The sequence below is a fragment of the Bombina bombina genome, chromosome 2 (assembly GCF_027579735.1).
Source record: "Bombina bombina isolate aBomBom1 chromosome 2, aBomBom1.pri, whole genome shotgun sequence".
Lineage (NCBI taxonomy): Eukaryota > Metazoa > Chordata > Amphibia > Anura > Bombinatoridae > Bombina > Bombina bombina.
Genome location: NC_069500.1, coordinates 1,024,283,033 through 1,024,299,085, shown reverse-complemented (window position 1 = coordinate 1,024,299,085; position 16,053 = coordinate 1,024,283,033). Strand labels below are relative to the sequence as shown.

The 16,053-nt window shown below is 40.3% G+C and overlaps 1 protein-coding gene across 8 annotated transcripts in view; it reads right to left on the bottom strand.

Annotated features, from left to right (window-relative positions):
• BLTP1 (bridge-like lipid transfer protein family member 1) overlaps positions 1-16,053 on the bottom strand; it is a 1,044,923-nt gene that overhangs the window by 794,814 nt on the left and 234,056 nt on the right. For all 8 annotated transcript variants that reach the window (XM_053703615.1, XM_053703613.1, XM_053703617.1 and 5 more), the window contains one exon: positions 6,526-6,719. In XM_053703615.1, the coding sequence (XP_053559590.1) occupies positions 6,526-6,719 (194 nt within the window). The remainder of the gene's footprint in view (positions 1-6,525; positions 6,720-16,053) is intronic.

Here is a 16,053-nt window from a genome sequence, read left to right as displayed (position 1 = left end):
TTCTTCATTCTCTTGCTATATTTATTTGAAAAAGCAGGAACCTAAGCTAAGGAGTCAGCTTATTTTTGATTCAGAACCCTGTATAGCACTTGCTGATTGGTGGCTACATTTAGCCACCAACCAGCAAGCACAACCAAAGTTCTGAACCAAAATTGGTCCGACCCCTAAGCTTACATTCTTGCTTTTTCAAATAATTATAGCAAGAGAACAAAGAAAAATTGAAAATAGGAGTAAATTAGTTGCTTAAAATTGCATGCTCTATCTGAATCATGAAAGAAAAAATTGGGTTAAGTATTCCTTTAATATAATCAGGGCCTGGAAGTAGGGGTCCTATAAGCCACAAAAAAAAATCCTTCCTGAGCCTCTTTAGAAGTGAAGAGATGTCAGCCCTTTAACAGATTTGGGACTTGGTCTCAGTGCCTTTTTGCCTCTTTTTAATACTAGCTTTTTATTAGCTTCCTATGCAAACACTATATAGCATGCTAGAAAGAATGAATGAATTCAGTGGCATTTAATATAGAGTCAAGTGAAATAGTTACTTCATTTGTACATTTTAATGCATAAGAAATTTTCACAAAAATAGTAATTACAACAATAGCTTTATACATGCAAAGGAAAACAGAATTTATGTTTACCTGATAAATTACTTTCTCCAACGGTGTGTCCGGTCCACGGCGTCATCCTTACTTGTGGGATATTCTCTTCCCCAACAGGAAATGGCAAAGAGCCCAGCAAAGCTGGTCACATGATCCCTCCTAGGCTCCGCCTTCCCCAGTCATTCGACCGACGTAAAGGAGGAATATTTGCATAGGAGAAATCATATGATACCGTGGTGACTGTAGTTAGAGAAAATAAATCATCAGACCTGATTAAAAAACCAGGGCGGGCCGTGGACCGGACACACCGTTGGAGAAAGTAATTTATCAGGTAAACATAAATTCTGTTTTCTCCAACATAGGTGTGTCCGGTCCACGGCGTCATCCTTACTTGTGGGAACCAATACCAAAGCTTTAGGACACGGATGATGGGAGGGAGCAAATCAGGTCACCTAGATGGAAGGCACCACGGCTTGCAAAACCTTTCTCCCAAAAATAGCCTCAGAAGAAGCAAAAGTATCAAATTTGTAAAATTTGGTAAAAGTGTGCAGTGAAGACCAAGTCGCTGCCTTACATATCTGATCAACAGAAGCCTCGTTCTTGAAGGCCCATGTGGAAGCCACGGCCCTAGTGGAATGAGCTGTGATTCTTTCAGGAGGCTGCCGTCCGGCAGTCTCATAAGCCAATCTGATGATGCTTTTAAGCCAAAAAGAGAGAGAGTTAGAAGTTGCTTTATGACCTCTCCTTTTACCAGAATAAACAACAAACAAGGAAGATGTTTGTCTGAAATCCTTTGTAGCCTCTAAATAGAATTTTAGAGCACGAACTACATCCAAATTGTGCAACAAACGTTCCTTCTTTGAAACTGGATTCGGACACAAAGAAGGCACGACTATCTCCTGGTTAATATTTTTGTTAGAAACAACTTTCGGAAGAAAACCAGGTTTAGTACGCAAAACCACCTTATCTGCATGGAACACCAGATAAGGAGGAGAACACTGCAGAGCAGATAACTCTGAAACTCTTCTAGCAGAAGAAATTGCAACCAAAAACAAAACTTTCCAAGATAATAACTTAATATCAACGGAATGTAGGGGTTCAAACGGAACCCCCTGAAGAACTGAAAGAACTAAATTAAGACTCCAAGGAGGAATCAAAGGTTTGTAAACAGGCTTGATTCTAACCAGAGCCTGAACAAAAGCTTGAACATCTGGCACAGCCGCCAGCTTTTTCTGAAGTAAAACAGATAAAGCAGAAATCTGTCCCTTCAAAGAACTTGCAGATAATCCTTTCTCCAAACCTTCTTGAAGAAAGGATAGAATCTTAGGAATTTTTATCTTGTTCCATGGGAATCCTTTAGATTCATACCAACAGATATATTGTTTCCATATTTTATGGTAGATTTTTCTAGTTACAGGCTTTCTGGCCTGAACAAGAGTATCAATGACAGAATCTGAGAACCCTCGCTTTGATAAAATCAAGCGTTCAATCTCCAAGCAGTCAGTTGGAGTGAGGCCAGATTCGGATGTTCGAACGGACCTTGAACAAGAAGGTCCTGTCTCAAAGGTAGCCTCCATGGTGGAGCCGATGACATATTCACCAGATCTGCATACCAAGTCCTGCGTGGCCACGCAGGAGCTATCAAGATCACCGATACCCTCTCCTGTTTGATCCTGGCTACCAGCCTGGGAATGAGAGGAAACGGTGGGAACACATAAGCTAGGTTGAAGCTCCAAGGTGCTACTAGTGCATCCACTAGAGTCGCCTTGGGATCCCTGGATCTGGACCCGTAGCAAGGAACCTTGAAGTTCTGACGAGACGCCATCAGATCCATGTCTGGAATGCCCCACAATTGAATTATTTGGGCAAAGATTTCCGGATGGAGTTCCCACTCCCCCGGATGAAATGTCTGACGACTCAGAAAATCCGCTTCCCAATTTTCCACTCCTGGGATGTGGATTGCAGACAAGTGGCAGGAGTGAGTCTCCGCCCATTGAATTATTTTGGTCACTTCTTCCATCGCCAGGGAACTCCTTGTTCCCCCCTGATGGTTGATATACGCAACAGTCGTCATGTTGTCTGATTGAAACCGTATGAATTTGGCCTTTGCTAGCTGAGGCCAAGCCTTGAGAGCATTGAATATCGCTCTCAGTTCCAGAATATTTATCGGGAGAAGACCCGAGACCAAAGACCCTGAGCTTTCAGGGGTTCCCAGACCGCGCCCCAGCCCACCAGACTGGCGTCGGTCGTGACAATGACCCACTCTGGTCTGCGGAAGCTCATCCCTTGTGACAGGTTGTCCAGGGTCAGCCACCAACGGAGTGAATCTCTGGTCCTCTGATCTACTTGTATCGTCGGAGACAAGTCTGTATAATCCCCATTCCACTGACTGAGCATGCACAGTTGTAATGGTCTTAGATGAATTCGCGCAAAAGGAACTATGTCCATTGTCGCGACCATCAAACCTATTACTTCCATGCACTGCGCTATGGAAGGAAGAAGAACAGAATGAAGAACTTGACAAGAGCTTAGAAGTTTTGATTTTCTGGCCTCTGTCAGAAAAATCCTCATTTCTAAGGAGTCTATGATTGTTCCCAAGAAGGGAACTCTTGTTGACGGAGATAGAGAACTTTTTTCTACGTTCACTTTCCACCCGTGAGATCTGAGAAAGGCCAGGACAATGTCCGTATGAGCCTTTGCTTGTGGTAGAGACGACGCTTGAATCAGTATGTCGTCCAAGTAAGGTACTACTGCAATGCCCCTTGGTCTTAGCACCGCTAGAAGGGACCCTAGTACCTTTGTGAAAATTCTTGGAGCAGTGGCTAATCCGAATGGAAGTGCCACAAACTGGTAATGCTTGTCCAGAAAGGCGAACCTTAGGAACCGATGATGTTCCTTGTGGATAGGAATATGTAGATACGCATCCTTTAAATCCACCGTGGTCATGAATTGACCTTCCTGGATGGTAGGAAGAATTGTCCGAATGGTTTCCATTTTGAACGATGGAACCTTGAGAAATTTGTTTAGGATCTTGAGATCTAAGATTGGTCTGAATGTTCCCTCTTTTTTGGGAACTATGAACAGATTGGAGTAGAATCCCATCCCTTGTTCTCCTAATGGAACAGGATGAATCACTCCCATTTTTAACAGGTTTTCTACACAATGTAAGAATGCCTGTCTTTTTATGTGGTCTCAAGACAATTGAGACCTGTGGAACCTCCCCCTTGGGGGTAGCTCCTTGAATTCCAGAAGATAACCTTGGGAGACTATTTCTAGCGCCCAAGGATCCAGAACATCTCTTGCCCAAGCCTGAGCGAAGAGAGAAAGTCTGCCCCCCACCAGATCCGGTCCCGGATCGGGGGCCAACATCTCATGCTGTCTTGGTAGCAGTGGCAGGTTTCTTGGCCTGCTTACCTTTGTTCCAGCCTTGCATTGGCCTCCAGGCTGGCTTGGTTTGAGAAGTATTACCCTCTTGCTTAGAGGATGTAGAACTTGGGGCTGGTCCGTTTCTGCGAAAGGGACGAAAATTTGGTTTATTTTTAGCCTTGAAAGACCTATCCTGAGGAAGGGCGTGGCCCTTACCCCCAGTGATATCTGAAATAATCTCTTTCAAGTCAGGGCCAAACAGCGTTTTCCCCTTGAAAGGTATGTTAAGCAATTTGTTCTTGGAAGACGCATCCGCTGACCAAGATTTGAGCCAAAGCGCTCTGCGCGCCACAATAGCAAACCCCGAATTTTTCGCCGCTAATCTAGCCAATTGCAAAGTGGCGTCTAAAGTAAAAGAGTTAGCCAATTTAAGAGCATGAATTCTGTCCATAATCTCCTCATAAGAAGAATCTTTATTGAGCGACTTTTCTAGTTCATCGAACCAGAAACACGCTGCTGTAGTGACAGGAACAATGCATGAAATTGGTTGTAGAAGGTAACCTTGCTGAACAAACATCTTTTTAAGCAAACCCTCTAATTTTTTATCCATAGGATCTTTGAAAGCACAACTATCTTCTATAGGGATAGTAGTGCGTTTGTTTAGAGTAGAAACCGCCCCCTCGACCTTGGGGACTGTCTGCCATAAGTCCTTTCTGGGGTCGACCATAGGAAACAATTTCTTAAATATAGGGGGAGGGACAAAAGGTATGCCGGGCCTTTCCCATTCTTTGTTTACAATGTCCGCCACCCGCTTGGGTATAGGAAAAGCTTCGGGGGGCCCCGGGACCTCTAGGAACTTGTCCATCTTACATAATTTCTCTGGAATGACCAAATTGTCACAATCATCCAGAGTAGATAACACCTCCTTAAGCAGAGCGCGGAGATGTTCCAATTTAAATTTAAATGTAATCACATCAGGTTCAGCTTGTTGAGAAATTTTCCCTGAATCTGAAATTTCTCCCTCAGACAAAACCTCCCTGGCCCCCTCAGACTGGTGTAGGGGCATGTCAGAACCATTATCATCAGCGTCCTCATGCTCTTCGGTATTTTCTAAAACAGAGCAGTCGCGCTTTCGCTGATAAGTGGGCATTTTGGCTAAAATGTTTTTGATAGAATTATCCATTACAGCCGTTAATTGTTGCATAGTAAGGAGTATTGGCGCACTAGATGTACTAGGGGCCTCCTGTGTGGGCAAGACTGGCGTAGACGAAGGAGGGGATGATGCAGTACCATGCTTACTCCCCTCACTTGAGGAATCATCTTGGGCATCATTTTCTCTAAATTTTGTGTCACATACATCACATCTATTTAAATGAGAAGGAACCTTGGCTTCCTCACATACAGAACATAGTCTATCTGATAGTTCAGACATGTTAAACAGGCATAAACTTGATAACAAGGTACAAAAAACGTTTTAAAATAAAACCGTTACTGTCACTTTAAATTTTAAACTGAACACACTTTATTACTGAAAATGTGAAAAAGTATGAAGGAATTGTTCAAAATTCACCAAAATTTCACCACAGTGTCTTAAAGCCTTAAAAGTATTGCACACCAAATTTGAAAGCTTTAACTCTTAAAATAACGGAACCGGAGCCGTTTTTATATTTAACCCCTATACAGTCCCTGGTATCTGCTTTGCTGAGACCCAACCAAGCCCAGAGGGGAATACGATACCAAATGACGCCTTCAGTAAGCTTTTTCTATGTATCTGAGCTCCTCACACATGCATCTGCATGCCTTGCTTCCCAAAAACAACTGCGCATTAGTGGCGCGAAAATGAGGCTCTGCCTATGATTAGAGAAGGCCCCCAGTGAAAAAGGTGTCCAATACAGTGCCTGCCGGTTATTTAACATAATTCCCAAGAATAAAATAACTCCTCAAAGCTATAAACTATTAAAAATGCTTATAAATCAATCGTTTTAGCCCAGAAAAATGTCTACCAGTCTTTAAAGCCCTTGTGAAGCCCTTTATTCTTATTTAATAAAAATGGCTTACCGGATCCCATAGGGAAAATGACAGCTTCCAGCATTACCAAGTCTTGTTAGAAATGTGTCATACCTCAAGCAGCAAAAGTCTGCTCACTGTTTCCCCCAACTGAAGTTAATTCCTCTCAACAGTCCTGTGTGGAAACAGCCATCGATTTTAGTAACGGTTGCTAAAATCATTTTCCTCTTACAAACAGAAATCTTCATCTCTTTTCTGTTTCAGAGTAAATAGTACATACCAGCACTATTTTAAAATAACAAACTCTTGATTGAAGAATAAAAACTACATTTAAACACCAAAAAACTCTAAGCCATCTCCGTGGAGATGTTGCCTGTACAACGGCAAAGAGAATGACTGGGGAAGGCGGAGCCTAGGAGGGATCATGTGACCAGCTTTGCTGGGCTCTTTGCCATTTCCTGTTGGGGAAGAGAATATCCCACAAGTAAGGATGACGCCGTGGACCGGACACACCTATGTTGGAGAAATAGAACATAATGATCAAAAGTGGTCTTACTCATCTGTCTGGAGTCCAACATATCTTGGAGTGGGTACTAGCATTACTCGGACATTCTCCAGCTTGCCCTTCAAGATGTGCATGAACTGATCAAGATGACTTGATGGAGGTTTAGTAGTGTATGAAAGGAATGCATCATCAAAATTTACGCACAAGGTTTGAGGCTGGTAATGGTTTCCAAAGGCCAAGCGCCCCTACAAATTAACAGAAGATTTAAGTTAAATTTCAAGGATTTTAAAAGCATGCAAGATAAGTGCAATGTTTACAGAAATGCAATTAAAAAAATAGCAGTCTCTATGCATGGTCATTCTTTAATTTTTAAACAAAATGTTAATGCAAGATCGCATGCCTTAAAATATTCGTTATTAACACGTGATTTTCTTTACCCCTCCAACCGAAGAGAAAACAAAAAAGAATATACCAATCAATTTAATGTCTTTATGCTCAAATTGATGAAATATTAATAAAAGGTGGGTATTCAGTCATTTGCTTTTATAGAGCAGTCCACTTGACCTAGAAATATACCCTTACAGGGTATGTCATTTTAGTCAATTGTGCAGAAAAGTGAGGGATCCATGATGTTCAACCTCAGAGAACAGAAGAGTCTTGTAACCCTCTGGTTTACACATTTCAGGGGAGTTTAATTACTTTTCAGTTAGCCTCTTGACAATTAGAAAGTATTTTAAGAGGCGAGATTAATCCTGATGATGGACAGAACACAGAATGTAAGAATCAAGGTGGAAGGGAAGGTAATGCAGATATAGGTAAAGGTTATTACTGTCCAAGTCCCTCCAGATTGGAAGTCTCACCTGGTAAGTATTGGATAGGTTGGGTAAAGATAACAGGGTATGTCTTTACAGGTTGTCATATGATACAAATATATACATTACAAAACTAATGTATTAAAAAGTATAACTGTCATTTTCTATAATGGTTGTGATGTTATATTGGCAAACATATGGGTTGCTTTAACAATAACAAACAGAGTTTTAAAAAAAAAAATAATAATAATAATAATATTAATAATAATAATACATGCACATGGCCAAAAAAAAAAAAGTTACTTCCTGGAATATAGAATGGAGGACAAAAATATAACCATATTTCATGATACCTTTGGAAACCCATAATAATACTAAGAACACAAATTACATTATGGCAAAGGAGTAAATATTCCTAGCAAATCTTATAGTTTGGATATAATTATGGATGAAAACATCAATCTTTGTCAGAATATACAGTTTTAGCAAAGGATTGTTCCCCTCAGCAATTAAACAACACAACTTTAGCAAAGGTTTAATCCCATTAGCAAAGATAACAATTTCTGAAAGCAGGAAACAAATTACAGAATAAACGTTTTTTATCTCAGTTAAACTATAATTCTCACAGCTCTGCTGAGAGAAATTACCTCCCTCAAAATAAGTTTGAAGACCCCTGAGCTCTGTAGAGATGAACCGGATCATGCAGGGAATGCTGACTGAAATATTTGATGCATAGTAAAAGCGCCCCTCCCCCACACACACAGCAGTGAGGGAGAACAGAAACTGACAGAAAAAACAGATTTAAGCAACTGCCAAGTGGAAAAATAGCCCAAACATTTATTCACTCAGTACCTCAGTAAATGAAAACGATTTTACATTCCAGCAAAAACGTTAAACATAATCTCTAGTTATTAAACAGCTTTATGTCTTTCTTACAGTGTAATTCTAGTGAAGCACCATTCTCCCAGAATACTGAAGTGTAAAGTATACATACATGACATTATATCGGTATGGCAGGATTTTCTCATCAATTCCATTGTCAGAAAATAAAAACTGCTACATACCTCTATGCAGATTCATCTGCCCGCTGTCCCCTGATCTGAAGTTTACCTCACTCCTCAGATGGCCGAGAACAGCAATATGATCTTAACTACTCCGGCTAAAATCATAGCAAACTCTGGTAGATTCTTCCTCAAACTCTGCCAGAGAGGTAATAACACACTCCGGTGTTATTTTAAAATAACAAACTTTTGATTGAAGATATAAAACTAAGTATAATCACCATAGTCCTCTCACACGACCTATCTAGTTGCTGGGTGCAAGAGAATGACTGGAGGTGACGTAGAGGGGAGGAGCTATATAGCAACTCTGCTGGGTGAATCCTCTTGCACTTCCTGTAGGGGAGCAGATAATATCCCAGAAGTAATGATGACCCGTGGACTGACCACACTTAACAGGAGAAAACTATTTTCATTGTCTGAAACAATAACAAAACACAACTGCAATATCAGGAATGTAAAGCTTTTGTGAGCTAGCTGAAAATCAGAAATGATTGCACAAAACAAAAAAGCTACACAGACCAAAACATTTAGCACAGAGATGGAGTATTTCTAAATTCACAACATTTAGCAATAAATTGGCCAAACACATTAATATAAAATAGAAACAGTGTAGCCATACTATCTAAAAATAGAAACTTTTATTAAGCCATTAATAATAAGGATCAGCAACCTTTTGAGACACAGCCCTTATTCATGCCTACAGTGATTCCACTAGAATTGTATAAGCCATTAAGGCAGTCAGCTAATTTAACTCTTTCAGAGCAAACACACTGCAAAAAATCTCATATATACAAACAGTGTCCCCTAGTGGGGAATTGCAGAATACACAGACAAAAATATATACAATTAAATCAATTCAGAAAAAAAGACCATTCAATCTCTTTATTCATACCCCTAGGCATTAAAGTATAAGGTTTAAAAATCAAAAACACTTCCATCTGTTTTAAAGGGAGTTCCTTATTACCTCCAAGTCTAGGTCTACGTATGCAATCAATCACCCTAAAGGGATACTAAGAGGGCGATTTACCAAGCTGAGGTGGACAGGGCGCACATACGCGCCTCTGTCCGCCGCACCTCGCCTCTGGTGGGCTGAATTACCCCTGGCAGAATTCAGCATTGCACACAAGCGCTATTTTGTGCTCGTGTGCAATCCAGCCCCCTGCACGCGCACAGCCAATCACTCGTGGGCAAGAGTTGTCAATCTCCAGGGTCGGACTAGACCGCAGAGATTGAATTTCGCCACTTTAGAGGTGGCGAAAAAACATAATTTATGTAAGAACTTACCTGATAAATTCATTTCTTTCATATTAACAAGAGTCCATGAGCTAGTGACGTATGGGATATACATTCCTACCAGGAGGGGCAAAGTTTCCCAAACCTTAAAATGCCTATAAATACACCCCTCACCACACCCACAAATCAGTTTAACGAATAGCCAAGAAGTGGGGTGATAAGAAAAAAAGTGCGAAGCATATAAAATAAGCAATTGGAATAATTGTGCTTTATACAAAAAAATCATAACCACCACAAAAAAGGGTGGGCCTCATGGACTCTTGTTAATATGAAAGAAATGAATTTATCAGGTAAGTTCTTACATAAATTATGTTTTCTTTCATGTAATTAACAAGAGTCCATGAGCTAGTGACGTATGGGATAATGACTACCCAAGATGTGGATCTTTCCACACAAGAGTCACTAGAGAGGGAGGGATAAAATAAAGACAGCCAATTCCTGCTGAAAATAATCCACACCCAAAATAAAGTTTAACAAAAAACATAAGCAGAAGATTCAAACTGAAACCGCTGCCTGAAGAACTTTTCTACCAAAAACTGCTTCAGAAGAAGAAAATACATCAAAATGGTAGAATTTAGTAAAAGTATGCAAAGAGGACCAAGTTGCTGCTTTGCAGATCTGGTCAACCGAAACTTCATTCCTAAACGCCCAGGAAGTAGAAACTGACCTAGTAGAATGAGCTGTAATTCTTTGAGGCGGAATTTTACCCGACTCAACATAGGCAAGATGAATTAAAGATTTCAACCAAGATGCCAAAGAAATGGCAGAAGCTTTCTGGCCTTTCCTAGAACCGGAAAAGATAACAAATAGACTAGAAGTCTTACGGAAAGATTTCGTAGCTTCAACATAATATTTCAAAGCTCTAACAACATCCAAAGAATGCAATGATTTCTCCTTAGAATTCTTAGGATTAGGACATAATGAAGGAACCACAATTTCTCTACTAATGTTGTTGGAATTCACAACTTTAGGTAAAAATTCAAAAGAAGTTCGCAACACCGCCTTATCCTGATGAAAAATCAGAAAAGGAGACTCACACGAAAGAGCAGATAATTCAGAAACTCTTCTAGCAGAAGAGATGGCCAAAAGGAACAAAACTTTCCAAGAAAGTAATTTAATGTCCAATGAATGCATAGGTTCAAACGGAGGAGCTTGAAGAGCTCCCAAAACCAAATTCAAACTCCATGGAGGAGAAATTGACTTAATGACAGGTTTTATACGAACCAAAGCTTGTACAAAACAATGAATATCAGGAAGAATAGCAATCTTTCTGTGAAAAAGAACAGAAAGAGCGGAGATTTGTCCTTTCAAAGAACTCGCGGACAAACCCTTATCTAAACCATCCTGAAGAAACTGTAAAATTCTCGGTATTCTAAAAGAATGCCAAGAAAAATGATGAGAAAGACACCAAGAAATATAAGTCTTCCAGACTCTATAATATATCTCTCGAGATACAGATTTACGAGCCTGTAACATAGTATTAATCACGGAGTCAGAGAAACCTCTATGACCAAGAATCAAGCGTTCAATCTCCATACCTTTAAATTTAAGGATTTCAGATCCGGATGGAAAAAAGGACCTTGAGACAGAAGGTCTGGTCTTAACGGAAGAGTCCATGGTTGGCAAGATGCCATCCGGACAAGATCCGCATACCAAAACCTGTGAGGCCATGCCGGAGCTATTAGCAGAACAAACGAGCATTCCCTCAGAATCTTGGAGATTACTCTTGGAAGAAGAACTAGAGGCGGAAAGATATAGGCAGGATGATACTTCCAAGGAAGTGATAATGCATCCACTGCCTCCGCCTGAGGATCCCGGGATCTGGACAGATACCTGGGAAGTTTCTTGTTTAGATGAGAGGCCATCAGATCTATCTCTGGGAGCCCCCACATTTGAACAATCTGAAGAAATACCTCTGGGTGAAGAGACCATTCGCCCGGATGCAACGTTTGGCGACTGAGATAATCCGCTTCCCAATTGTCTACACCTGGGATATGAACCGCAGAGATTAGACAGGAGCTGGATTCCGCCCAAACCAAAATTCGAGATACTTCTTTCATAGCCAGAGGACTGTGAGTCCCTCCTTGATGATTGATGTATGCCACAGTTGTGACATTGTCTGTCTGAAAACAAATGAACGATTCTCTCTTCAGAAGAGGCCAAAACTGAAGAGCTCTGAAAACTGCACGGAGTTCCAAGATATTGATCGGTAATCTCACCTCCTGAGATTCCCAAACTCCTTGTGCCGTCAGAGATCCCCACACAGCTCCCCAACCTGTGAGACTTGCATCTGTTGAAATTACAGTCCAGGTCGGAAGAACAAAAGAAGCCCCCTGAATTAAACGATGGTGATCTGTCCACCACGTTAGAGAGTGCCGAACAATCGGTTTTAAAGATATTAATTGATATATCTTCGTGTAATCCCTGCACCATTGGTTCAGCATACAGAGCTGAAGAGGTCGCATGTGAAAACGAGCAAAGGGGATCGCGTCCGATGCAGCAGTCATAAGACCTAGAATTTCCATGCATAAGGCTACCGAAGGGAATGATTGAGACTGAAGGTTTCGACAGGCTGTAATCAATTTTAGACGTCTCTTGTCTGTTAAAGACAAAGTCATGGACACTGAATCTATCTGGAAACCCAGAAAGGTTACCCTTGTTTGAGGAATCAAAGAACTTTTTGGTAAATTGATCCTCCAACCATGATCTTGAAGAAACAACACAAGTCGATTCGTATGAGACTCTGCTAAATGTAAAGACGGAGCAAGTACCAAGATATCGGAAATACCACAATACCCTGTTCTCTGATTACAGACAGAAGGGCACCGAGAATCTTTGTGAAAATTCTTGGAGCTGTAGCAAGGCCAAACGGTAGAGCCACAAATTGGTAATGCTTGTCTAGAAAAGAGAATCTCAGGAATTGATAATGATCTGGATGAATCGGAATATGCAGATATGCATCCTGTAAATCTATTGTGGACATATAATTCCCTTGCTGAACAAAAGGCAATATAGTCCTTACAGTTACCATCTTGAACGTTGGTATCCTTACATAACGATTCAATAATTTTAGATCCAGAACTGGTCTGAAGGAATTCTCCTTCTTTGGTACAATGAAGAGATTTGAATAAAACCCCATCCCCTGTTCCGGAACTGGAACTGGCATAATTACTCCAGCCAACTCTAGATCTGAAACACAATTCAGAAATGCTTGAGCTTTCACTGGATTTACTGGGACATGGGAAAGAAAAAATCTCTTTGCAGGAGGTCTCATCTTGAAACCAATTCTGTACCCTTCTGAAACAATGTTCTGAATCCAAAGATTGTGAACAGAACTGATCCAAATTTCTTTGAAAAAACGTAACCTGCCCCCTACCAGCTGAACTGGAATGAGGGCCGTACCTTCATGTGAACTTAGAAGCAGGCTTTGCCTTTCTAGCAGGCTTGGATTTATTCCAGACTGGAGATGGTTTCCAAACTGAAACTGCTCCTGAGGACGAAGGATCAGGCTTTTGTTCTTTGTTGAAACGAAAGGAACGAAAACGATTGTTAGCCCTGTTTTTACCTTTAGACTTTTTATCCTGTGGTAAAAAAGTTCCTTTCCCACCAGTAACAGTTGAAATAATAGAATCCAACTGAGAACCAAATAATTTGTTTCCCTGGAAAGAAATGGAAAGTAGAGTTGATTTAGAAGCCATATCAGCATTCCAAGTCTTAAGCCATAAAGCTCTTCTGGCTAAGATAGCCAGAGACATAAATCTAACATCAACTCTAATAATATCAAAAATGGCATCACAGATGAAATTATTAGCATGCTGGAGAAGAATAATAATATCATGAGAATCACGATTTGTTACTTGTTGCGCTAGAGTTTCCAACCAAAAAGTTGAAGCTGCAGCAACATCAGCCAATGATATAGCAGGTCTAAGAAGATTACCTGAACATAGATAAGCTTTTCTTAGAAAAGATTCAATTTTTCTATCTAAAGGATCCTTAAACGAGGTACCATCTGATGTAGGAATGGTAGTACGTTTAGCAAGGGTAGAAATAGCCCCATCAACTTTAGGGATTTTGTCCCAAAATTCTAATCTGTCAGGCGGAACAGGATATAATTGCTTAAAACGTTTAGAAGGAGTAAATGAATTACCCAATCTATCCCATTCCTTAGCAATTACTGCAGAAATAGCATTAGGAACAGGAAAGACTTCTGGAATAACCGCAGGAGCTTTAAAAACCTTATCCAAACGTATAGAATTAGTATCAAGAGGACTAGAATCCTCTATTTCTAAAGCAATTAGTACTTCTTTAAGTAAAGAGCGAATAAATTCCATCTTAAATAAATATGAAGATTTATCAGCATCAATCTCTGAGACAGAATCCTCTGAACCAGAAGAGTCCAAAGAATCAGAATGATGGTGTTCATTTAAAAATTCATCTGTAGAGAGAGAAGATTTAAAAGACTTTTTACGTTTACTAGAAGGAGAAATAACAGACAAAGCCTTCTTTATGGATTCAGAAACAAAATCTCTTATGTTATCAGGAACATTCTGCACCTTAGATGTTGAGGGAACTGCAACAGGCAATGGTACATCACTAAAGGAAATATTATCTGCATTAACAAGTTTGTCATGACATTTAATACAAACAACAGCTGGAGGAATAGCTACCAAAAGTTTACAGCAGATACACTTAGCTTTGGTAGATCCAGCAGGCAGAGGTTTTCCTGTAGTATCTTCTGGCTCAGATGCAACGTGAGACATCTTGCAATATGTAAGAGAAAAAACAACATATAAAGCAAAATAGATCAAATTCCTTATAAGACAGTTTCAGGAATGGGAAAAAAATGCCAAACATCAAGCTTCTAGCAACCAGAAGCAAATGAAAAATGAGACTGAAATAATGTGGAGACAAAAACGACGCCCATATTTTTTGGCGCCAAATAAGACGCCCACATTATTTGGCGCCTAAATGCTTTTGGCGCCAAAAATGACGCCACATCCGGAACGCCGACATTTTTGGCGCAAAATAACGTCAAAAAAATGACGCAACTTCCGGCGACACGTATGACGCCGGAAACGAAATGAATTTTTGCGCCAAAAAAGTCCGCGCCAAGAATGACGCAATAAAATGAAGCATTTTCAGCCCCCGCGAGCCTAACAGCCCACAGGGAAAAAGTCAAATTTTTGAGGTAAGAAAAATATGATAATTAAAGCATAATCCCAAATATGAAACTGACTGTCTGGAAATAAGGAAAGTTGAACATTCTGAGTCAAGGCAAATAAATGTTTGAATACATATATTTAGAACTTTATAAATAAAGTGCCCAACCATAGCTTAGAGTGTCACAGAAAATAAGACTTACTTACCCCAGGACACTCATCTACATGTTTGTAGAAAGCCAAACCAGTACTGAAACGAGAATCAGTAGAGGAAATGGTAAATATAAGAGTATATCGTCGATCTGAAAAGGGAGGTAAGAGATGAATCTCTACGACCGATAACAGAGAACCTTATGAAATAGACCCCGTAGAAGGAGATCACTGCATTCAATAGGCAATACTCTCCTCACATCCCTCTGACATTCACTGCACGCTGAGAGGAAAACCGGGCTCCAACTTGCTGCGGAGCGCATATCAACGTAGAATCTAGCACAAACTTACTTCACCACCTCCCTTGGAGGCAAAGTTTGTAAAACTGATTTGTGGGTGTGGTGAGGGGTGTATTTATAGGCATTTTAAGGTTTGGGAAACTTTGCCCCTCCTGGTAGGAATGTATATCCCATACGTCACTAGCTCATGGACTCTTGTTAATTACATGAAAGAAATAAGGAAAGCAGCGGTCTGATGACGGAGTGCAGGTCTCTCTTGTGAGAACCTGCAGCCGTAGGTGGTCGAAAGGCTTGCAAAGCCTTTGATAAATCAATCCCTAAACCCAATTTTTTTTTCTTTCCCGATTCAGACAGAGCATGCAATTCTAAGCAACTTTCTAATTTACTCCTTTCATCAATTTTTCTTCGTTCTGTTGGTATGTTTATTTTAAAAAGCAGGAATGTAAAGCTTAGTAGCCGGCCCATTTTTGGTTCAGAACATGGGTTATGCTTGCTTATTGGTTGGCTAAATGTAGACACCAATAAGCAAGCACTATCCAGGGTGCTGAACCTAAAATGGGCAGGCTCCTAAGCTTTACATTTCTGCTTTTGAAATAAAGATAGCAAGAGAACGAAGAAAAATGTATCATAGGAGTAAATTAGAAAGTAGCTTAAAATTGCATGCTCTATCTGAACAATGATACAAAAAATTTGGGTTTAGTATCCCTTTAAATTGGAGCTGACTCACTCCATGCCCAGCCTGAATAACGTGATGTGCAACTGGAGCCTCTAAAACATTATGTCTAATACTCTACTTGTGTTTATT